A 24,814-nucleotide genomic window follows, 5' to 3' on the forward strand; every position below is an offset into this window, starting at 1 on the left:
ACAATATAAAATAAGTGTTGATTTATCTTAAACCGTTTTTTTTTTCTTAATGCAAATACCTCCTATTGACATGTACATACATATTATGTATGTATATTGTCATATACCATCATTTATGTACATATAGAGTATACGTTCATTTATGAATGTATGTAATGAAAAACTTCATGAATTACTTTCAGAACTTTATTAAAATTAATTCGCGTCGCGCGCATGCACAAAACCTTGGTTCACAACGCAGACGCAGAAATAAACGCACTGCGTATTTATCCTCCCCATGTGACTCGGCATCAATTCTCGGCGCCAATTTTTTTTTTTCGTTTTTAATTTTTATTTTTTTAATGTAATCGTAAGGCTGGCGAAAATCCTCCATTGAACGCTCCCCGAGGGTGCCAGCTGGTAATAAGTACCACAGTTTTCCTATTTTCAGGAGGTACTTAGCTAAGTTAAGGGTACTATGGGTAGGGTTCGATACTCCTCAATAGTACAGCACTACTCAAAGTACCTTTAACGTGGTCGGGGGTGAAGGGCTGGATTAAGGTGTGATGCGACCCGTGCCGAGAATCTGTCAGGCTTGGGGCCCTTCTATAAAATAACCAAGTCTCGAACGGAGCTTACGGATAACTGGCGCCCTCCGTAATAATTAGCCTTACCCGTGTAGTTCGGAGCTATGCACGGGCGGACATCCTTTCTCCGACACTCGTGGGTCCAAAATGCAAGCAGACTTAAAAAAAATAAATAAAAAAAAGGAGATCGGTCCTCCTTCTAATAGACCGACAGGAACTAACAGTTCCGCAACAAGAGCAACGGTTGCACTGAGCTCAAAGAAAACGTCATCCATCGGCTTAATAAGTCGATCCAAACACGCAACGACAGCCTCAGCGAAAGCGAGGACAGCTGACACGTACTCAGGACTGGACACAGGTCCAAGTACAAGTAGGGGGGCACTGGCCCGGCAGTCAACTGCGATTCAGCCCCCAAAAACGGTCCCGACCGGAAGCAATGCTACTGCTAGCTCCGGTACCGAAGGATGGCCGCTTGTGAGGGTGGTAGACCCAGCGAAAGCGAGCTACCAGGATCGCAGAAACGCGGCTAGGCTCCTAAGGAGGGTGCACGAAACTCACCCAAAGGAAAGTGAAATGACACAGGAGTTGAAAGAGGCGATTGATAGAGCGAAAGCGATCATCCCTGATTTCAACCCTGACTTCAAGCCAACACAATCGGCTCCGAAACGACAGCGGTCCTCAGAGGAAAATAAGCCAAACGCAAAAAGGCACAAATCAATGGGCGTGACGCCCAGAAGATCATTTGCGGAGGTTGCAAAAGACCGCCTGATCATAGGAGTCCTGGACGAGAACCACCCAGAAGGTATGATCCCCAGAGCCCAGTGGAAATGGATCGAGGCCGAGCTGACGAAAGTGGCACTGAAAGTTATTCTGGAGAACCCCGGTCCCCCGCCTGCGTGCGAAGACTTAGGCTGGCACCAAGGCCAGATAAAAATTATAGCTTGCGACGATGAGAGATCGGTTCAACTGTATAAAGAGGCCATCTCCAAAGTCGGCGAAGTGTACCCAAATGCCAAGCTAGTGGTCGTGGACAGGAAGGATATTCCGTCCAGGCCGCGAGCAAGGGTTTGGTTACCTTCAACCGTCGAAGACCCGGATGAAATTATGAAGCTCATTCGGGTCTGCAATCCGGACATCCCAACGCAGGAATGGAGGTATGTCAAACCTCTCACCAGCAAAAATAGCGCGGAAGAATCGAAAGAGCAGAAGCGCGCCACCATGCAGGCTCTCCTGCTCCTCACAGAGAACTCAATCGAACCATTAGCGAAATGCGATGGGCATCTGAGATACGGTTTCGTAAAGGTGAAGCTTCACATTTACAAAACAGACACAGATGCAATTGAGTTCCTCGCCACTAAGGAAGGTGAAAAGCTCATGGGCGAACCAGAACCCATGAGCGAAACCGAGCCAATGAGCGAAGACGACCGGCCCACCGAAGAAGAATACGCCTCTTCAGGCTCAGAAATGGGCTTAGGGAGGCTGTACTTCGAACGGGAGGGTAAGTACCACACACAACAGCGTAAGTATTCCGAAAGGGAACTTTTATGCGAAAGCAAAGAAGACCCAGACATTACGCTAACAGCTGATGCATCTTCTACAGATAAACCTTCATCACTGTAAAGAAGCCTGCCTTGCCCTCCTGGAGCGTCTGGCAAAAGATCAGCCGGACGTAGTCCTCATCCAGGAACCCTGGGTACGGAATGGCGAAATCTGCGGTCTGAGGACATCAGGGTATAAAGTATACAAGACCAATGGTGAAGGTACTAAAAGAGCATGCATAATGGCGAAAGCACATCTTAATATATTTATGATTCAAAATTTCAGTAACGCAGATACCACGACGGTTAGCTGGGAAGTGAGCGGAAGCAACATCTGGCTAACCTCGTTCTACTTTGCCGGAGACGATACAGGTCCACTGCCGTCGCCGCTAATAAGAAGCCTTGTGGAAGACTGCAAAGCACACAACCGCAAACTAGCCCTAGGAGGTGATGCCAATGCCCACCATACCGTATGGGGGAGCTCGGATTCAAACGAACGAGGTGAGTCTCTCTTTAATTATATTATATGTAGTAAGCTTTTAGTGTGTAACAAAGGCAACGAACCTACATTTATTACGCGCAATAGACAAGAAGTTCTTGATATTACGCTAGTTTGTCAAACCCTCTACGAAAAGATGACGCAGTGGAGGGTTCTGAATGAACACTCTTACTCCGATCATCGTTACATAGAAATAAAATTTGGGGGAAAAAACTCACGGGCCCCGCCCGCCAGCAGGAACTTGAAAAACACCAACTGGCATATATATAAACGGGAACTTAAGGAAAGACTTCCAAACTCCCAAAATATTACTATTGAAGACAGAGAATCATTGAACGAACACGTACAAATCCTTACGGAGGTCTGTAGAACTGCGCTAAACAAGGCTTGCCCCTTAATTAAGTATAAGGGGAAGAAAAAGCCGCCCTGGTGGTCAGAAGACCTGTCTACACTAAGAAACGACAGCAGAAGACAGTTTAATAGAGCGAAAGCGACACGAGAGAGTAAAGACTGGGACTGCTACTACACTAAGCTAAAAATTTACAAAAAAGAAGTTAGGAAAGCGAAAAGATCTGGTTGGAGAACGTTCTGTGGAGAAATCGAAGGAACCACAGAGGCCTCCAGACTGCGTAAAATCCTTTCAAAAAAACACTATACCACCGGATACCTCCAAAAACCGGACAGGAGTTGGACTACTTCGAGTGACGAAACTCTGAAGTTGCTAGTGGACACACACTTTCCCAGCAACGAATCATCTAACGTGTTAATCAACAATGGTACAGAAAGACCAAACTCTGACATTGAAGAAATAATCACTGAAGCTAGGATAACCTGGGCAGTGAACACGTTCAAACCATTTAAATCACCGGGCCCAGATGGATTATTCCCGGCCCAAATACAACATTCACTAAACTACATCATGGAGTGGTTGACGGTCATATTTAAGGCCGCTCTGAAACTGAAAAGTGTCCAATCAACATGGAAAGAGGTAAAAGTGGTCTTTATCCCTAAAGCGGGAAAAAGTTCACACACAACACCTAAGGATTTCAGGCCAATAAGCCTATCCTCCTTTCTGCTAAAAACATTAGAAAGAATTTTAGAAGAGCATATTAGGGCTAACATCAGCCCTTATAAGCTCAGCATCTCACAACATGCGTACTGTAAAGGGAAATCAACCGAAACAGCACTTAACTCACTTGTTACAGAAATCGAGAAGTCAATGTATAATAAAGAATTCACACTGGTAGCCTTCCTAGATATCGAGGGCGCATTCAACAACATCCTACCGGATACCATAATAAAGGCACTGACGGACTTCGGGATCTCTGGCGCTCTGGTTGAGTTCATTAAAAACATGCTCTTGAGCAGATTGGTGATCGCAACCCTAGGGGACTCAGAGATCAAGAAAAAAGTTAGCAGAGGAACACCTCAAGGCGGTGTGCTGTCCCCTCTCCTATGGGTGCTGGCACTAAACTCATTGCTAAAGAGCCTAGAGGAGAGAGGACAACACGTTGTAGCCTATGCGGACGATGTTGCATTGGTAGTAAGGGGGAAATTCCCCAATACACTCATAGAAGTCATGCAGGATTTACTGAACATGGTTGAAAACTGGTCAAAAGCAAATGGGCTAAGCGTCAACCCCAATAAAACTGAACTCATCCTATTTACCAGGAAACACAAAATTCCAAATATAATTCCTCCGACTCTAGGTGGAACGGCACTGTCATTCAGTGATGAGGCCCGCTACCTAGGTCTAATACTAGACCGAAAGCTAACATGGAAGGCAAATGTCGAAGATAGAGTAAAAAGGGCGACAATAGCACTATACTCTTGTAAACAGCTAGTAGGACTAAGTTGGGGTCTCTCCCCATCTATCGTATACTGGCTTTACACGGCAATTGTCAGACCAATCCTAACATACGGCATATTAGTATGGTGGCCAGCTTTAGATAAATTGTACGTCAAAAGAACCATGGCACACGTACAAAGAATGGCCAGTCTTTGCATCTGCGGGGCCCTCAGAACCACACCCACAGATGCACTAAATATTATTCTTAGCATTTTACCAATAGAGCAGTACGGTAAGCAAACAGCTGCCAAAGCAACTCTCAGACTAAGAGAAATCGGCCTACTCAGAACGTACCAAAGAGGGCACTCCTCAATTTTGGAACAATTCCCCTGCATTCCCAGCACAACGGATTTCTGTAAGACCAAGGACATCAATTTCGATAAATCCTTTGTCACAGTATTTCCTTCCAAAGAGGAATGGGATAACGGGCTCATTGTCAAGATAAATGACTTAAACATCTACACAGATGGCTCAAAACTAGACAACCAAGTAGGCGGAGGGGTCTACTCCGACAAACTCGGAGTATGCCAATCATTTCGCTTGCCTGATCATTGCAGTGTATTTCAGGCGGAAGTCACTGCCATAAAAGAAGGGCTTAAAGAGATAAAAACGAGAGTATTATCCGCAAATGAAGTCTTCATTTACTCGGACAGTCAAGCAGCAATAAAAGCGCTGGAATCAAAAACACACTCGTCAAAAACAGTTCTAGAATGTTTTAAACTACTAGATGACGTATCTAAGTGCTACAAGGTGCACCTTATCTGGGTACCAGGCCACAGAAACATTGCAGGAAATTGTAAGGCGGATGAACTCGCAAGAACCGGTACAACGCTCGGTCTCGAACCGGATAAGGCGCTGATACCCATGCCCATAGCCACTTGTAAATTACTTATAGACAGGGAAACCATCAAAAAGGTAAATACAATCTGGCAAAACCTCACAACATGCGAACTAAGCAGACAGACATGGCCGAACTGGAACAGCGGTCGATCGAAGATCTTGCTACGATTCAACAGAGAATCTATAAGAAAAATGATAGGTGTTTTAACTGGTCATTGCTTAATAGGCAGCCACGCTAGAAGGTTAGGACTCCCTTACTTCGATTTCTGTAGAAGCTGTCTTAATACAGAAGAAGAGGAAACAGTCAGACACCTTTTATGTGAGTGTGAAAGCCTAGCTATGAGAAGGCTGCGCACTCTCGATACAGCATTTCTAACCGATATAGCGGACATAGCCCATCTAAAACTAACGAAGCTCTGCTCGTTTATTAAAGCAACCGGATGGTTTGAAAAGGAACACGTAGAGTAAGGATAAGCTCCAGTGGTATCACAATGGACCTGCTGAAGGTCTAAGTGTGTCTTGCGACAACCACCCTACCTACCTACCTACCTACCTAATGTAATCGTAAAAAATTTTTAATAAATTTTATGTATCCGCTTATCATTTCAAAAGTAACAAAATGGTAAAAAAATAAGCAGTCGAAGAAATAAATGCACCGCCTATTTTTCCTCGCCACATGTTAGACTCGAGTTCAATTCCCGGCGCAAACTTTTTTTTATACATTTTTTTTTTTTAAATCGTTTTTTTTTTAATGTTGGTTGGTTAGAGTGGTGATTCAGCCAGAATCCAACTAGCGCTTCCGCACCATTTTGTTGCCACATCCTCGTTACCAAATTGTTTAACAGTTATTTGCAGCAGGACTATATCCAGTCTGTGCGGTTTAGGAATCTTATTAGGTTGTTGACGTCTAAGCCAGACAGTTGCTCGAGACTCTCGAACAGCGGTTTGCCCAGGGTTAACATTCTGTCCTTCCATAGGGCAGGGCATTCACAGAGGAAATGGAAGATTGTTTCTTTTTTCTCCGGTTGTTTACAACTGTGACAGTATGTGTTGTGAGGGATGCCCGTTTTGGCGGCTTGTTCTCCGATAGACCAGAAGCCAGTTATGACTGCCGTAAGTCTACAGGTGTCCCGTCGTTTCATGTTTATTAATGTCGACGATTGCTTGAGGTTGTAGGTTGGCCATAACGTTCTGCTGATTTTGCATTTCGTCTGGTCTCTCCATCTACAATCTGCAATTCGAAGGTATTTTAGGGAAATTGCGTTCTTGACCGCACCTAGTGGAGTGAATACTGGTACTGCAAGAGCGCTATTCATGGCAGATCCCCCTCTTGCCAGTTTATCAGCTTTTTCGTTGCCTTACATGTTCCGGTGTCCCGGCACCCAAATTAAGGTTACTCTATGGTTTTCACTCAAGTTGGTGAGGCTATTCCTACTTTGCTCCACCACTTTAGAGGTTGTTATAGTCGCGTCCAGCGCCTGGATTGCGGCTTGGCTATCCGAAAGAATAGCGATATTGCCCTTAAAAGAGAAATCTGCGATTAGTAACCTACAGGCTTCCCCAATTGCTAGTACTTCCGCTTGGAAGACGCTGCTGGTATTAGGGAGACGCACCGATTTTTCAATTCCAAGTCTATGAGAATATATACCAGCTCCAACACCACAATCCATTTTACTGCCGTCTGTATAGACTGTGGTATCGAAGTTGTTTAGAGAGAATCCCTTATTCCATTCTTTTTTAGATGGAAAGAGTGTGGCAAAATTCCTATTGAACGTTACCATCGGGACGATGTAGTCAGTCCTCACCGAGGTTAACTGAGTTTGTCGCGATAATAGACTAGCGTGACCATAAGTTTCTCCTTTCCAGCGACCCGCCTCATTTAACCTAAATGCACTCATGGTTGCCGTCTTCTTTATATGTAGGTCTATTGGAATAACGTGTGTCAGTGCATTGAGAGCCTCTCTAGGACATGATCTGATTGCACCGACCGTTATTGCACAGGCTGATCTTTGTATTCTGCCGAGTAGTTTGGTATTGTACTCTCTCCCTAGAGCTTTCCACCAAACTACCGAACCATACGATAAAATGGGTCGTATAACCGCCTTATACAGCCATAATGTATGCTTAGGTTGAAGACCCCATCTTCTTCCAAGCATACGCTTACAGGCATATAAAGCAATTTCTGCTGCATATAAAGCAATTTCTGCTTTTTAATGTAATTGAAAAAAAAATTATGTAATAAATTTTACGTATTCGCTTATTATTTCAAAAATACGAAAATAGTAAAAATTTAATTGGTTTAATGTCGAGGTGAGAAATGTGTTGTGTGTTGAGGTGAAAGATGTGTGGTGTTTCTAATTTTTGTGTGGGCAAAAGTCAGTGAGGTGTCTATAAACTCGGTGTGCTAAATGACCTTATTACAAATCTTTCAAATCTCAATTGTACTAAAAAAAGCTCACAGTAACATTTGCACCTTCTCATTGCATTAACATTCTCTGCTATAACGTCATCCATGTACATTTGCATAACATTTTCTCTAATCAAATTACGAAAGATGTGGTTCACGAAACGTAAAAACATAGCCGGTGAATTACAGAACCCAAACGGTGCTCTGTTGAATTCATAAATACCATCGCGGGTCACAAAAGCGGTGTACTTCTTCGAACTCTCTTCTATTGATACATGAAAAAATGCATTTTCAAGGTCCAAAGTTGTAAATATGCTTGCGTTTTCTAACGCTTCAATGACCTCTTCCATGAGTGGAACTGGGAAACGATCTTTTTGCATTATTTTATTCAAGTCTCGGAAGTCTACACACAAACGTTTTTTACCATCTGTTTTATCGACTATAACAACTCGACTACAATATTCGGAGCTCGACGGACGTATTATTTTCGTTTGCAGCCAGTCTTCAACTTGCTCGCTTACAACTTTTTGTTCTGGCAATGGTAGTCTCTCCGGTAAATGTCGAATAACTTTATCTTCTGACAACATAATTTTCATACTCATTGGGCTTGTCACTTCCTTTTTAGGTGAATACTCTTTAACAATATTTTCTATTTGATTTTCGTATTTTTTTGGCACTTCTAACTCTTTATTTTCAATCGAAATATTGTGAATCCAATTTTCATTTTCCGAAAGAAATTTTGTAAATCTATAACCACTTCTATCATAAATGTATTCGCATTTTCCGATAAAATCAAAACCTAAGATGAACTCATACTTAGACAAATTGTCTGGTACAACCAAGAAGCTATGCGCACAAACAAGGTTATAGACAGTAATATTCGCTTCACATAGCCGATAGCAGAGAACGTAAATTCATAGAGAAGGCGCAGGAACGAATGGACAGGTTAAATGTCAAAACACATCAAAACGAGGGTAGGAAGTTAACAGAAGAGAGTTAACATAGCTGAGCGTAGTCAACAGAAATAAATATAGCGTTTGCATTGAAATGTAAAATGCCATGATTTGGTGTTAGGGAAAAGAAAATAACAGAAGACTTGTACATTTTTCTTTCATGCTTATTTGCCGTCGGCATTTTGCATGCGCAAATAGATTAGAATAAATTAATTCTAAGTAACGCAATAGCACCGTATGCCTAAGTAGCTAGTGTGCTCTATCAATTAGTGTTATATTTCATATTTCTCTAATAAATAATAATAATAGTAATTCTAAGTACATATATGCATGCATGAATATGAAATTTTAAGTATCTAATTGACTAAATTGTATTGAATTTAGGTCTATTATCAAAATTATTCAAATATCATAACACAAAAAATAACTTTGTAAACCATTCATTTGCATCAACGGTTATTATTCAACAATATGTGTCCTTTTTAATTTTTTATATCCATATGTATGTATATTCATATTCTAAATAGATATAACATCTACCATCCATATTCATGTGGGCAGAAAATCTTGACCTGCCTCAAAACACAGCTCATATGTATCTACATATAAAACCTTCAAAAGCAAATAGACAAACGTATACAAACATATTCCTAACATATGCAAAAAAAACTCATCTAAACGGTATTCGCGTACATATACATACATATGTATGTATATATGCATATATGAATACATATGTTGGGACAATGTACATATGTACGTAAAAGTTTCTATTCTAAGCAAAACAATGAATATTCGTATATACATATAACCGCACATACTTACTTTATGCCTCTACATGTGTATGCTTCCAAAACTAAAATTCTAAGCCTGGCGACTACAAGAACAAAATGCATTCCTAGGCGTAGCTGGTGCGGCCATGATTATTTACCCGCGACGGCGCTGAACAGTTTCAAATATTAAAAAGCACAACAAAAACAAATTCATTGATAAGTTCGAGCTCATATTTCTACGAACAAAGTACTTTCATTCATAAAACGAGCCGCCCATATGCCAATTTTCGCGACCATTCGAAAATAGTCAATATTGGAATATTTCGCGTTGAATTATTTGCTAATATTTGGTAAATCTTGAATTTTTGTCAAGTCGAGTGGCCGCGGCTCCGTACATATGTATGCATCAATATATGTATGTAAATATGTGTTCTCAATTCTCGACAACAATAGCAAATCGAAATATTTTTTCTGTCGCAACTGCTCGCAGCCTCATATGTATGTATGTCTATGGAAGTTTGTAGGCATGTATTTATGTATATGCGTGTTTGCTTTTGCACGTCCATATGAACGATTTTTCATATGCAGATATTCATTTGATTTAGCTGAACGAATATATTGTTTTTGTAAGGAAATCCTGTCGAATTAAATTATTGGTATATGTTCATTTAAGTTCTTACCAAATAAATATTATTATCCTTAAGAAAATAAAATACTAGTTTTTTTTAATTTTAATTTTTTATTTTTATTCACAAGTAATTTAAGTACTCTTATATGTATATGTATATATGTATATTACAATACTAAATATAAATAATAGGTATTTATATTTCCTGAAATAAAAAAAAAATATATAAACTTGTGAAAGCACGAATTACGAAGTTGTTCTTATATTATAACAATTCTTCTTCTTCTTAATTGGCGCGATAACCGCTTACGCGATTTTGGCCGAGATTAACAAAGCGCGCCAGTCGTTTCTTTCTCGTGCTAACCGGCGCCAATTGGACACACCAAGTGAAGCCAAGTCCTTCTCCACCTGATCTTTCCAACGCAGAGGAGGCCTTCCTCTTCCTCTACTACCACCAGCTGGTACCGCATCGAATACTTTCAAAGCCGGAGCGTTTGTATCCATTCGGACGACATGACCCAGCCAACGTAGCCGCTGGATCTTTATTCGCTGCGCTATGTCTATGTCGTCGTAAAGCTCATACAGCTCAACGTTCCATCGTCTGCGATATTCGCCGTTGCCAACGTGCAAAGGTCCAAAAATCTTACGCAGAATCTTTCTCTCGAACACTCCAAGCGTCGCTTCATCGGATGTTGTCATCGTCCAAGCTTCCATACGTTAGGACGGGCATGATGAGAGTCTTGTAGAGTGTTAGTTTTGTTCGTCGAGAGAGGACTTTACTGCTCAGTTGCCTACTTAGTCCAAAGTAGCACTTGTTGGCAAGAGAGATTCTACGTTGGATTTCAAGGCTGACATTGTTATCGGTGTTAATGCTGGTTCCTAAATAAACGAAGTCTTTTACAACCTCGAAATTATAACTGTCTACAGTGACGTGGGTGCCGATACGCGAGTGCGCCGACTGTTTGTTTGAAGACAGGAGGTACTTCGTTTTGTCCTCGTTCACCACCAAACCCATTCGCTTTGCCTCTTTATCCAGTTTGGAGAAGGCAGAACTAACAGCGCGGTTGTTAAGGCCGATGATATCAATATCATCGGCATACGCCAACAATTGTACGCTCTTATAAAATATTGTGCCTGAGCGATTAAGTTCTGCGGCTCGTACGATGCTCTCCAACATCAGGTTAAAGAAGTCACACGACAGCGAGTCACCCTGTCTGAAACCTCGTTTGGTATCAAACGGCTCGGAGAGGTTCTTCCCAATTCTGACGGCGCTACTGGTGTTGAGCAACGTCATCTTACATAGCCGTATTAGTTTTGCGGGGATACCAAATTCAGACATCGCGGCATACAGGTAACTCCTTTCCGTACTGTCGAATGCAGCTTTGAAGTCGACGAAAATATGGTGTGTGTCGATTCTCCTTTCATGGGTCTTTTCCAAGATTTGGCGTATTGAGAATATTTGGTCGATGGTAGACTTTCCAGGTCTGAAGCCACACTGATAAGGTCCAATCAGTTGGTTGACGGTGGGCTTCAGCCTTTCACACAATACGCTCGCTAGAACCTTATAGGCGATATTTAGAAGACTAATCCCGCGGTAATTGGCACAAATTGCAGGGTCGCCCTTCTTATGGATTGGGCAGAGCACACTTAAATTCCAATCGGCAGGCATGCTTTCATCCGACCATATTTTGCATAGGAGCTGATGCATGCACCTTACCAGCTCCTCGCCGCCATGTTTGAATAGCTCAGCCGGCAGTCCGTCGGCGCCCGCGGCTTTGTTTTTCTTTAGCCGTGATATTGCTATTCTCACCTCGTCATGGTCGGGTAACCGAACTACAATTCCGTCGTCATCGATTGGGGTATCGGGATCTTCACATTCTCTACGACATGCGCAGCTGTCACTGTTTAACAGGTTCGAGAAGTGTTCCCTCCATAATTTAAGATTGCTCTGTACGTCAGTCACCAGATCGCCGTCTTTGTTCTTACAGGACAACGCCCCGGTCTTAAAACCTTCTGTAAGCCGCCGAACTTTCTGGTAGAATTTTCGGGCGTTGTTCCTATTGGCCAGCATCTCAAGCTCCTCGCACTCACGTATTTCGGCCTCTCGTTTCTTCTGTCGGATAATACGTCTCTCTTCCTTTTTCAGCTCTCTGTAGCGATCCCACATGGCTCGCGTTGCGCCCGATCGCAGCGTAGCTCTATAGGCGGCATCCTTTCTTTCTGCGGCAGCATGACATTCCTCGTCGTACCAATTGTTTTTTCGGGCTCGCCGGAATCCGATTTCTTCTTCGGCGGCGGTACGTAGGGAACGAGAAATGTTGCTCCATTGCTCGTGCATGCCGGTTTCTTGGGAAGTGCTCTCTGAGAACAGGAGTGAGAGTCGAGTGGCGAATCTTCTGGTTGTCTGTTGTGATTGCAGCTTTTCGATGTCGAACATTCTTTGCGCAGGTAGATGTACGTTTTTTGCTGCACAGAGGCGTGTGCGCAGTTTGGCTGCAACAAGGTAATGATCCGAGTCAATGTTGGGTTCTCGGATCGTACGTACATCTAATAATCTATCACAACATGATCGATCTGGTTTCGCGTTTTTCGATCAGGGGACAGCCAGCTAGCTTGGTGAATTTTTTTATGCTGGAATCTGGTGCTGCAGACTACCATGTTTCGGGCCCCGGTGAAGTCGATCAGCCTCTGTCCGTTACCGGATGTTTCGTTGTGCAGGCTGAATTTTCCGACTGTGAGACCAAAAATTCCTTCCTTGCCCACCCTGGCGTTGAAGTCGCCAAGCACGATTTTTATGTCGTGGCGGGGGCAGTGCTCATACGAACGCTCCAAGCGCTCATAGAAGGAATCTTTGGTCACATCGTCCTTCTCTTCCGTCGGGGCGTGGGCGCAAATTAGCGATATGTTAAAGAAACGTGCTTTGATGCGGATTATTGCGAGACGAACGACAGTACTTGGCGACGAAGTCTCTCTCCCACAACAAATCCGACACCGAATTTGCGCTCCTTTACATGGCAGCTGTAGTAGACGTCGCAAGGTCCTATGGTTTTCTTGCCTTGCCCCGTCCATCGCATCTCTTGGATGGCAGTGATGTCAGCCTTTGCTCTTACGAGGACATCAACCAGCCGGGCAGAGGCACCTTCCCCATTAAGGGACCGGACATTCCAGGTGCATGCCCTCAAATCGTATTCCTTATTTCGTTTGCAGGGGTCGTCATCAGTGTTGGAAGTTCTCATCCGAGGCTTTGTTGCTGTTTTCATTGGGGGGGGGGGGGGGGGTTTAAGTGGCGGGTCCCAAACCCAGCGCACAACCAGCTATGCTGGGATGTTTCGCCTTCTCAGGTTAGCTCACTCCCGAACGGGTGTTCGAAAGCTAACCAGAGGATACGTGGGCTAATCCCGGACGTTGTGAGCTGCTTGAACCATATGTAGAAGAATCGTCCTGGCCACTCCCAAGTGAATGGCGATCAGTAACTTTCCCCACTTGCGTGGACTTCTACACATGGAACCATCCTCCATAACAATTGCTTGGGTAAATATGAGCCTCCGTCAATTTTGGGCAAATTTTAAAATTGGAATTCTTCTGATCAATATCAAATAACTTCCTAATGACCTTAAGGGGGGGGTAGGGTCACAAAATCGAAATTTTGTTTCTTCACTCATCTTATAGTAAATCATTTCAAGAATGTTGTGTGAAAATTTTAAGTGGATCGGAGCAGAACTCTCAAAGTTATAGCCTTTGTAGGCACTCTACCTCGAATGCGGAGCATCGATAATTTCTCAGAGTCATTTTTTCAAACGCGTTTTTCCCGAAACGACTTCTTAAAAGTCGGTGCCAATCACAACTCCGAAACTATTCAACCGATTCTTTTCAAATTTGGCACACGTTTTCTAAATCAAAAATACTTCCCCCCTACACTGTTTTTTTTTATTTTTATTTTTTTAAGGTATTTTTTCACTTACAAATATGGCGAAATTTTTCGCCAAAAATGCTCGTTTTACGTTTTTTTGCCACCAAAACTACAAAAATGAAAAAAAAAAAATTTTATTAATGTAGGGGGAGCATTACGTCATACTTTAACTGAAAAATTCGACTTTTTTAGTTTCAGATGGTTCTACGACGAATGCCGATTGGCACCGCAGAGCACCTCTCGAAAAACATATCTCCAAAAAAACTCTGTCATGGGCTTATTTGTCAATATTTTATTATTAATATTTTTTAAAAACTTATTGAAAAAATGTACAATAACATGCAACTGATTTTATTAAAGTATCTTAAGCCATATTTCTGTAAAAAATTAAAAAAAAAGTGTTTTTTTTAGCGCTAAACCCTACCCCCCCTTAAAGCTTGCAGTGCCATAGGCGGTTGGAATATCATATTTCATAAATACATTACGGATGGACTTTATGAGATGGCAATAGTCAAACTTGCAAAAATTGGATATTTATGCACGACAACGATCCCAAACATACTGCGGGAGTGGTCAAAAACTGGCTTTCGCAGGAAAATATTGCCCAGCTCGATTGGCCAGCACAAAGTCCGGATTTAAATCTAATCGAAAACTTGTGGAATGATGTGAAGACGATGGTTGGACAAAAACAAATTAAAAAAAATCGATGAACTTTGGGAAGGTGTACAGGAAGCATGGAACTCTATTCCTTTGGACAGTTGCCAAAAGTTAATAGAGAGTTTACCACGCAGGTGTGAAGGAGTTATACAGAATAACGGCTATTCTACCAAATATTGATATGGTAAATAATAATAGTCAACAATCTTTTCTCATTTCTTACAAATATTTCATATTTTCTACAGAAATCAAAACTGCGCTAAGTCTTTGTCCAAATCCCACTATGACCAAATAAGAATTACTTCTATTTTATCATATTTTTTCTAGGGAAAACTGTCTACTTTAAGTTATTTTGTCTTATGATAAAGTGTTAAATATATTTAGTTAAAAAAACTGGATTTATTTTGGTTTCATATCATCTAATCGAGCATTATATTGAACTCTTTTTAAGTGCGCTAAACGTTTGACCATAGCTGTATGTCCTATGCTAATATATGTATATAAACATGCATACATACAATTACGTGCAATTTTCATAAAAAGACCAAAAAGAACAAATCTGTAAACATGCATACAACTCATATGGACATATCAAATGAACAAATCTGTTCTGTACGCAAGCAAATGTAAGCTAATGTAACCTACATTTTTTCACACTTGCGTATCACTCTCTCCCTCTCATTTCTCTCCGGCAGCCATATTAATTAATTTCCTACTGTTAACTTGTGCTGATTTCATTTTCCTACCCGTATTTTGTTAGGAGGAACGGGCCGGGACTGCGTCTTCTCCAGAGAACGTAAATTCATACAGAGAACGTAAATTCATAGAGAAGGCGCAGAGAACGTTAATGAATAGAGAAGTCTTAATGACTGGAAAGTGTTCATTTTCGAGGGGTACTCGTCTCGCGAAGACAATTCACCATAGACAGATTTTTCAACAAAAATTAACAGTGAGGGGCTGAATTATGTAAATTTAGCAGCTGTCGATAAGAATTTGTTGGTGATTAGAAGCAAAGAATGTTAGGTAGCTTTTTAATATGACCTGTATATTTGAATTTCTCCAAATCATCCAAATTATGTACCTACATATGTTATGTCTGTCTGTCTGGTGTCTGTAAAACTTTGTTGAATTACCTTCAACTGAATCAAAATCCCTATAGCAAACGCTTCATTACCAGGCGCACAGGAAGATGGCATATGCAAATGTAAATTTGTGAATTTATATACATTTGTGAATTTATATACATTTGCGCATATGTATATGCTGTGTGTATGTGTGCTCACCAGCCACAGCTCAAGATAAAACGGTAAAACTTCGCAAGAAATCCAGCGCGCACTCATGGCGCAGCGCACATTCATTGGCACAGCATTGTATGTACAGTAAGCTTGAAATGTTACAGGCATCTTCAAATGCTCTGATTTCAGAGTAAGTTTCTAACTGCAGATATATGCATATGTTTTGTGCACTTTTTATCAATTGAAAAACTACATACGTAAAGTAATCTACTAATTAACTATTTGCCTACTATCAGTGAACATAAAATAATTGTTTCCAAATTTTATCTTAGTATTAAAATGTCCGAATCAGACCTTTTTTTTAAGCTACTTGTTTTCTTCTGCAACTTACTGTATGCTCATGCGCGCACTTGACGCACAGCAGCTGCGGCTGTCGAGCATTTAGAACGACATATTTACATACATATATTTTTGCATACATATGTACGATGCCGCGGGCACTCGACTTGACAAAAATTGAAGATTTATCAAATATTGGCAAATAATTCTTCGCGAAATATTCCAATATTGACTAATTTCAAATTGTCGAGAAAATTGGCATATGGGCGGCTCGTTTTATGAATGAAAGTTCTTGCTCTTAGAACTATGAGCTCGAATTTATCAATGAATTTTTTGAAGATGAGTTTTTGTTGCACAGAACAATAGTTGAAACTGTTCGGCGCCGCCGCGACTGTTCAGCGCTATGGCAACTAGAATGATGGCCGCTACGCCTGCGTCTATGACTGCATTTTGTTCTTGTAGTCGCTGGGCATAGAATTTTAGCTTTGAACGACATACGCATTTTGAGGAATAAAGCGAATGCCCTGTGTGTGCGGTTGTATGTACATGCATATGTGTATATTAATAAGCATTGTTTTGCTTGAATTCAATATTTATATTTGCATATGCCATCTTCCTGTGTGCCTGGTAATGAAGCGTTTTGTATACAGAATTTTTTGATTTGAACGTACATATATATACATAGTTAGGGCATCAAGTGTGCATATACGCACATGCACTTACGTCGATGCATATGCAGAATAAGTTGTTTTAGCATTACAGGAATTCGATCATTCGAATATTTACACCCTAATTATTGCATGAAATATGATAAGGCGATGCTCGTGAGGTAGGTCATGTTGCTTCAGTGCATACATATGCGTGCAACACTATATTTATTAAAGATGCAATAGAACTTAGTTGTCCCATATATGTATGTATGCAAATACGTTTGTTTGAAGTTTTCTTTTATTTATTTTAAATTTCAAAGTTTTGTACTATCTATAAAATGCATACATATGTATATGAATTATTCCCTGTAATATATATGTATATGTAAATTTAAAAAAATTTCGTTTGGCAAAGGAACAAAAATGCATATTCAAATGTACATAAATATAATATGATAAGGCAATGCGTCGTGAGATAGGTCATTGTTGCTGCAGTGCGTGTGCACATACATACATTTGTAACACTATAAGAATTGAAGATGCAATTGAACTTTTGCACGAATATAACTAACAAAATATATGTATATAAACATATATTGATAGGCATATATATTCATCAATATACCAATATGCCCTTTGAATTCTTGTCTAAAATTAATTTCGACTCGAAAAATTAGTAAAAATTTTCATCAAATTTACACTAAAACGCACACAACAAAATGTGAGGTCGTTTTACAATGTATTTTGTTTAAATTTTTCTTTTAAAATTAAAACAGCAAACATTAAAGTTACTTTGATTTGAAATGTTGGCGCATATATTCAATTCAATCATTTTTTCTTCATCACCTTTGTTTGAAAATACAAATTGAATATATTTTCGTTTACCAAGGGAACATAAAAATGCACAAGCAAATGCCTTGCAAAATGCCGTCGGCATTCGTCAATTTGATTTCATACAGAAACCAAAAACTGAGCAGAGCCAATGTACTTGTACCAGAGAATGTTAATGCAATGAGAAGGTGCAAATGTTACTGTAAGCTTTTTTTAGTACAATTGAGATCTGAAAGATTTGTAATAAGGTCATTTAGCACACCGAGTTTATAGACACCTCACTGACTTTTGCCCACACAAAAATTAGAAACACCACACATCTTTCACCTCAACACACAACACATTTCTCACCTCGACATTAAACCAATTAAATTTGTACTATTTTCGTATTTTTGAAATAATAAGCGAATACGTAAAATTTATTACATAATTTTTTTTTTTTAATTACATTAAAAAAAAAAAACGATTTTAAAAAATAAAATTTATAAAAAAAAGTTTGCACCGGGAATTGAACTCGAGTCTAACATGTGGCGAGGAAAAATAGGCGGTGCGTTTATTTCTTCCACTGTTTATTTTTTGACCATTTTGTTACTTTTGAAATGATAAGCGGATACATAAAATTTATTACAAATTTTTTTACGATTACATTAAAAAAATAAAAATTAAAAACGAAAAAAAAAAAATTTCCACCGAGAATTGATGGCGAGTCACGTGGGGAGGATAAATACATTAAACTAATTAAATTTTTACTATTTTCGTATTTTTTTAAATAATAAGCGAATACGTAAAATTTATTACATAATTTTTTTTAATTACATAAAAAAAAAACGAATTTAAAAAAAAAAATTAATAAAAAAAGGTTTGCACTGGGAATTGAAATCGAGTCTAACATGTGGCGAGGAAAAATAGGCGGTGCGTTTATTTCTTCGACTGCTTATTTTTTGACCATTTTGTTACTTTTGAAATGATAAGCGGATACATAAAATTTATTAAAAAATTTTTACGATTACATTAAAAAAAACACATTTAAAAAAAAAAAAAAAAAAATTGGCGCCGAGAATTGATGCCGGGGAGGATAAATACGCAGTGCGTTTATTTCTGCGCCTGCGTTGTGAACCAAGGTTTTGTGCATGCGCGCGACGCGAATTAATTTTAATAAAGTTCTGAAAGTAATTCATGAAGTTTTTCATTACATACATTTATAAATGAACGTATACTCTATATGTACATAAATGATGGTATATGACAATATACATACATAATATGTATGTACATGTCAATAGGAGGTATTTGCATTAAGAAAAAAAAACGGTTTAAGATAAATCAACACTTATTTTATATTGTATGTCAATTTATAGTTTATGTATTCGACAGCATTTACATACATATGTAGGTATGTACATTTGTATATGAAAAACAATAATGCACAAGCGCAAGAACATCATCTTCCTTTCATACATATGTACATATGCATGTATGCCCAAATAACCTTGACTTATGTATGTACACAAGTCACAGCACATCACATTCTTACAAGACAAATACACCTAGCGAGTTTCTTCCTAACAAGTGCAAAAACAATTCTGCTCTATGTATGTATATATACCGACTTTATGTCCTAGCATATATACATACATACATATATACCTACTTGCCTTCTAAACTTCCTACAAAATAATTGTATTCATATGTTACTACATCCATGCACGTTCATACATTCATGCATATGTATATGCGCGAGCACAGCGCTCCCTTCTTGCTTCCGTGTACTTTTGTCTTTCACCAGTCGATATTCCTAATATTGTATTTACAAAAACACGATATGTACTTTGATAGACGCAAAAGCAACAGCAAGCGCAACGCCATGGCCGCTTTGCCACCGCACATTCTAAAATGTTCTAGAACACAACAAAAACACATACCTCACATGCGCATGTCGCCCAAAGCTAAAATCTAAGCCTAGGGACTACAAAAACAAAATACATTCGTAGACGCAGTCGCAGCGGCCATGATTCTATCAGCGACGGCGCTGAACAATTTAGAACAAAACAAAAACTTCATTCATAAGTTCGAGCTCATATTTCAATTTCATTCATAAAACGAGCCGCCCATATGCCAATTTTCGCGACCATCCGAAAATAGTCAATATTGGAATATTTCGCGTCGAATTGAAATTATTTGCCAATATTTTGTAAGTCTTGAATTTTTGTGATGTCGAGTGGCCGCGGCTCCGTATGTATGTATGCACCCTTATATGTATGTAAATATGTGTTCCAACTGCTCGACAGCCGCAGCTGCTGTGAGTCGAGTGTTCGCAAAAGCTACAGTAATAGGCACAAAAAAACGACAAGTAGTATATGAAAAAGTTCTGGCCAGGACATTTCGATATTAGGGAAAATTTCTAAACCATTATTTTTAGTTCTCGCGTGGTATATAAATATAAAGTTAACCTATTCCTTTACGTATGTGGTTCTCCGATTGATAAAAAGTGCACAAAAAAATATGCATATTAGCAGCAAAGAAATAAACTTACTGTAAAATAAGAGTGCGGTTTTTTTGTAGGCTACTGTGCAGACATTCAGCCTTCCCATGAAGCACAAAGTGCCAAACATTTAATATTGAAGAAATCACTGAAGCTTCTGCGAGTTGTGTTGATGTGCAGTATTGTTCATAACAAAAGAGACCGATGTCTCAAAATTTGTAACCAAAATTTTTCAATCAATATGTACTTTTTATTTCAAAGCTGTAACACTTAACACTCGACATTAATATAAGTATTCATATACCAAATAATAAATTACACTTCATAAAAAAGGTCTAAAAAGGTATCTAAGTATATTATGGGGCAGTTTTGTTTTCGCTTCATAATTCATAATTTTGGGCACAATGCTGTGCCTTTGAATGCGCGCGGATTCCTTTTTAGCGAATCGTGTGTGAACAACCGCATATGTATTGTAGATATACCGTATTTTCCTGAAGGGTAAGGAGTAGGCGGCCACAGCGAATGGTTGTTGTTCTTTCCATGCCCTGTGTCAAGTGTGCGCAGAAGCTTGTGTTCTGGGTTTGTTAGAATGGTGGTAGTTTGTACATATATTTATACACATATGTGAGTATGCGCGTTAGGCTTCCTGGATGGATATTAGAATAATTTCTCATCAATATGTGTATGTAAGTAGTTCAGATTTGACTGAAGAGATTAAATATAGGAATGCATATTCATATGATTGACTTTATGGCTGTTTTACATATAAATCAATTCAAATGAATAATGTTATATAGAAAATAAATTTCTAAATAACTGGTATTAGAAAAACCTGAATACACTATTTTAAATCAATTTCAATTAAACCAAATATAAAAAATGAAATAAAAATATCGAACAAAAAACTGTGCACAGGATTTGAACCTGAGTCAAATATGAGACGATGTACTGCATATACGACACGTCTTTCACAATTGCGCTAAACCACAATTATTAATGATCTTTTCTAAATCACTCATTTATTCGATTCGCAGTTTTATATGCACATATTCTGCGTTAGTTGAAAGTTTGTATGCGTAATTATATGAATATGCATGTGTATGCGCGTTTGGCTTTCTGGACGGATATTAGAATGATATTTTCTCATCAATATAATTTGGATTTGATGAAATAGATTATAGATATATGTACATATTTTCTGTTTTGATTGATTTATATAAAAGTCAGGTCATATCCAGTATGAACTATTTTATACCGAAAAGAAATTTCCATTTATAAAATACAAAAAAAAACAGTATTTTAAAGAAATTTTAATTAAAATAAACTCAAAAATTTTACCAAACTTTCCTGGTTTGAATTGTAAAAAAAAAAATGTGCAAGAAAAAAAATATGACTTCAGGACTTGAACCTGAATTAAATACGTGCAAAAACACAAAACGAATAACTCCGACGACTTTAGCTTCTGCACCACAAACTAACTACCGCGCGGCCTTCTTAATCGCAAATTTATTCGCTTCGATTTCCTTAGTAGTGTGCCGAAAAATCTTATGAACGTCCTCAGTAGTATGGTAAACGCAGAAAATATCTGAATTCTTGGCCTAGCGTGGTAAGTAAATATAGAAACCCTCCACTCGCGTCACTCGCGTGGTAAATATCTGCAATTCCGACCTCTTCAGGAAAGTTGAATTTGAAATGACCTTATTATGAATCTATAAATTAGAACTCGAAAAAAGCTCTTTTAACATTTGCTCCTTCTCATTGCATTAACATTCTCTGCTTGTACATAATTCACTGTAATCAGCTCTGTTAAGAACTTCCCCGCCTTCGAGTTTAGCGAGGTGAAACAGTGTTCGCCGTTTCACTTCATTTTTGACAATTCACACCATTCGTAGCTCGTGAGAATTCTCTATATTTAACGTTCTCTGCGAATGGACAGGTTAAATGTCAAAACACATCAAAACGAGGGTAGGAAATTAACAGAAGAGAGTTAACATAGCTGAGCGTAGTCAACAGAAATAAATATAACGTTTGCATTGAAATGTAAAATGCCATGATTTGATGTTAGGGAAAAGAAAATAACAGCAGACTTGTACATTTTTCTTTCATGCTTATTTGCCGTCGGCATTTCGCATGCGCAAATAGATTATTTCTTGTGAGATGAATAAATTAATTCTAAGTAACGCAATAGCACCGTAGGCCTAAGTAGCTAGTGTGCTTTATCAATTAGTGTTATATTTCATATTTCTCTAATAAATAATAATAATAGTAATTCTAAGTAAATATATGCATGCATGAATATGAAATTTTAGGTATCTAATTGACTAAATTGTATTGAATTTAGGTCTATTATCAAAATTATTGAAATATCATAACACAAAAAATAACTTTGTAAACCATTCATTTACATCAAGGTTTATTATTCAGCAATATGTTGTACTTTTTAAATTATTATATACATATGTATGTATATTCATATACTACAAAGCGTTGAATATATTATACATATATAACATCTACCATCCATATTCATGTGGGCAGAAAAAAATCTTGACTTGCCTCAAAACCCAGCTCATACTCAAACGTATGCAAACATATTTCTAATACACATACATATGTATGTGCAAAATTCACATTTCTCTTTCATGCTTATTTCCCGTAGGCATTTCGCATGCGCAAATGGATTACTTCTTGTGAGATGAATAAATTAATTCTAAGTATGTATGTGTATGCATGCATGAATGTGAGATTTTAAATATCTAATTAACTAAATTGTATAGATATTAAGTGCATTATCAAAATAATTTCAAAATATCCACATAAAAAATTGGCTTTGTAAACCATTCATTTGCATCAACGGTTATTATTCAACAATATGTGTCCTTTTTAAATTTTTATATCCATATGTATGTATATTCATATTCTAAATAGATATAACATCTACCATCCATATTCATGTGGGCAGAAAATCTTGACCTGCCTTAAAACACAGCTCATATGTATCTACATATAAAACATTCAAAAGCAAATAGACAAACGTATACAAACATATTCCTAACATATGCTAAAAAAACTCATCTAAACGGTATTCGCGTACATATACATATGTATGTATATATGTATATATGAATACATATGTTGGGACAATGTACATATGTACGTAAAAGTTTCTATTCTAAGCAAAACAATGAATATTCGTATATACATACATATAACCGCACATACTTACTTTATACCTCCACATGTGTATGCTTCCAAAACTAAAATTCTAACCCTAGCGACTACAAGAACAAAATGCATTCCTAGGCGTAGCTGTTGCGGCCATGATTATTTACCCGCGACGGCGCTAAACAGTTTCAAATATTAAAAAGCACAACAAAAACAAATTCATTGATAAGTTCGAGCTCATATTTCTACGAGCAAAGTACTTTCATTCATAAAACGAACCGCCCATATGCCAATTTTCTCGACAATTTGAAAATAGTCAATATTGGAATATTTCGCGTTGAATTATTTGCCAATATTTGGTAAATCTTGAATTTTTGTCAAGTAGAGTGACCGCGGCTCCGTACATATGTATGCATCAATATATGTATGTAAATATGTGTATATGTACAATGGTTTTTTTTTTTTTTTTTTGTTTTTTTTTTTTTTTTTTTTACGAGGAGGAAGCATCGAAAGCCTAACCCCGTCAGTGTGGGACTTTAACCCGAACTAAACCTCCTACCGTCAAAGTACCGATCCCCCCGGTACAACCGTTGAGTATTCGTCGGGACAATGCTGTGCCAATGAATGTGCGCTGCGCCTATGAATGCGCGCTGGATTTCTTGATTTCTGTCGCAAGTGCTCGCAGCCTCACATGTATGTATGTCTATGGAAGTTTGTAGGCATGTATTTATGTGTATGCGTGTTTGCTTTTGCACGTCCATATGAACGATTTTTCATATGCAGATGTTCATTTGATTTAGCTGAACGAATATATTGATTTTGTAAGGAAATCCTGTCGAATTAAATTATTGGTATATGTTCATTTAAGTTCTTCTTACCAAATAAATATTATTATCCTTAAGAAAATGAAATACTAGTTTTTTTAATTTTAATTTTTTATTTTTATTCACAAGTAATTTAAGTACTCTTATAATATATGTATATGTATGTATGTATATACATATATTACAATACTATAAATAATAGGTATTTACATTTCCTGAAATGAAAAAAAATATATATAAAATTGTGAAAGCACGAATTACGAAAATGTTCTCATACTATAACAATTTCTCACACGACTTCGATATTGACATCGATTAAGTCATTGCGATTTACCTGATTTTTAAAACACTACTCTTAATCCATCGTGATTAAGTGAAAATTGTAGTGGTTTAAAAATCTAGGCTCAGGTGCTACCTGAAAAAGAAGATAAAAGGAAAACCTGAAAGATAGAGAAAAATCTGAAAGATGGAGAAAACCCTGAAAAATAAAAAAATCTGGAAAATAGGAAAAATAAATATAAATAAATACATATAAGAATAAACAATTAATAAACGCTGGTTTTACTTACCCTAAGGACCTGCGCAACTCACCTTGTTGGACCCTGACCTACAACGTACGACAACTTTTTTAGTTTATCGTTGCGCTTCTGACACCTAACTTGGGTATT

At 38.4% G+C, this 24,814-nt stretch overlaps 1 protein-coding gene across 1 annotated transcript; it reads left to right on the top strand.

Annotated features, from left to right (window-relative positions):
- Positions 1–1,670: 1,670 nt before the first annotated feature.
- On the top strand, positions 1,671–2,186 carry LOC129250607 (uncharacterized). Its single transcript, XM_054890214.1, has 2 exons — positions 1,671–2,064; positions 2,167–2,186. Exons 1-2 carry the CDS (start codon positions 1,671–1,673, stop codon positions 2,184–2,186), a joined length of 414 nt encoding a protein of 137 aa, XP_054746189.1.
- Positions 2,187–24,814: the final 22,628 nt, after the last annotated feature.

Source organism: Anastrepha obliqua, chromosome 6 (assembly GCF_027943255.1).
Source record: "Anastrepha obliqua isolate idAnaObli1 chromosome 6, idAnaObli1_1.0, whole genome shotgun sequence".
In the NCBI taxonomy this organism is placed as follows: Eukaryota; Metazoa; Arthropoda; class Insecta; order Diptera; family Tephritidae; genus Anastrepha; species Anastrepha obliqua.

Coding starts and splice junctions, on each gene's coding strand:
- LOC129250607 (XM_054890214.1), top strand. CDS start 1,671: ATGAAGCTCATTCGGGTCTGCAATCCGGACATCCCAACGCAGGAATGG. Junction 2,065..2,166: donor GCTGTACTTCGAACGGGAGG/GTAAGTACCACA, acceptor CATCTTCTACAG/ATAAACCTTCATCACTGTAA.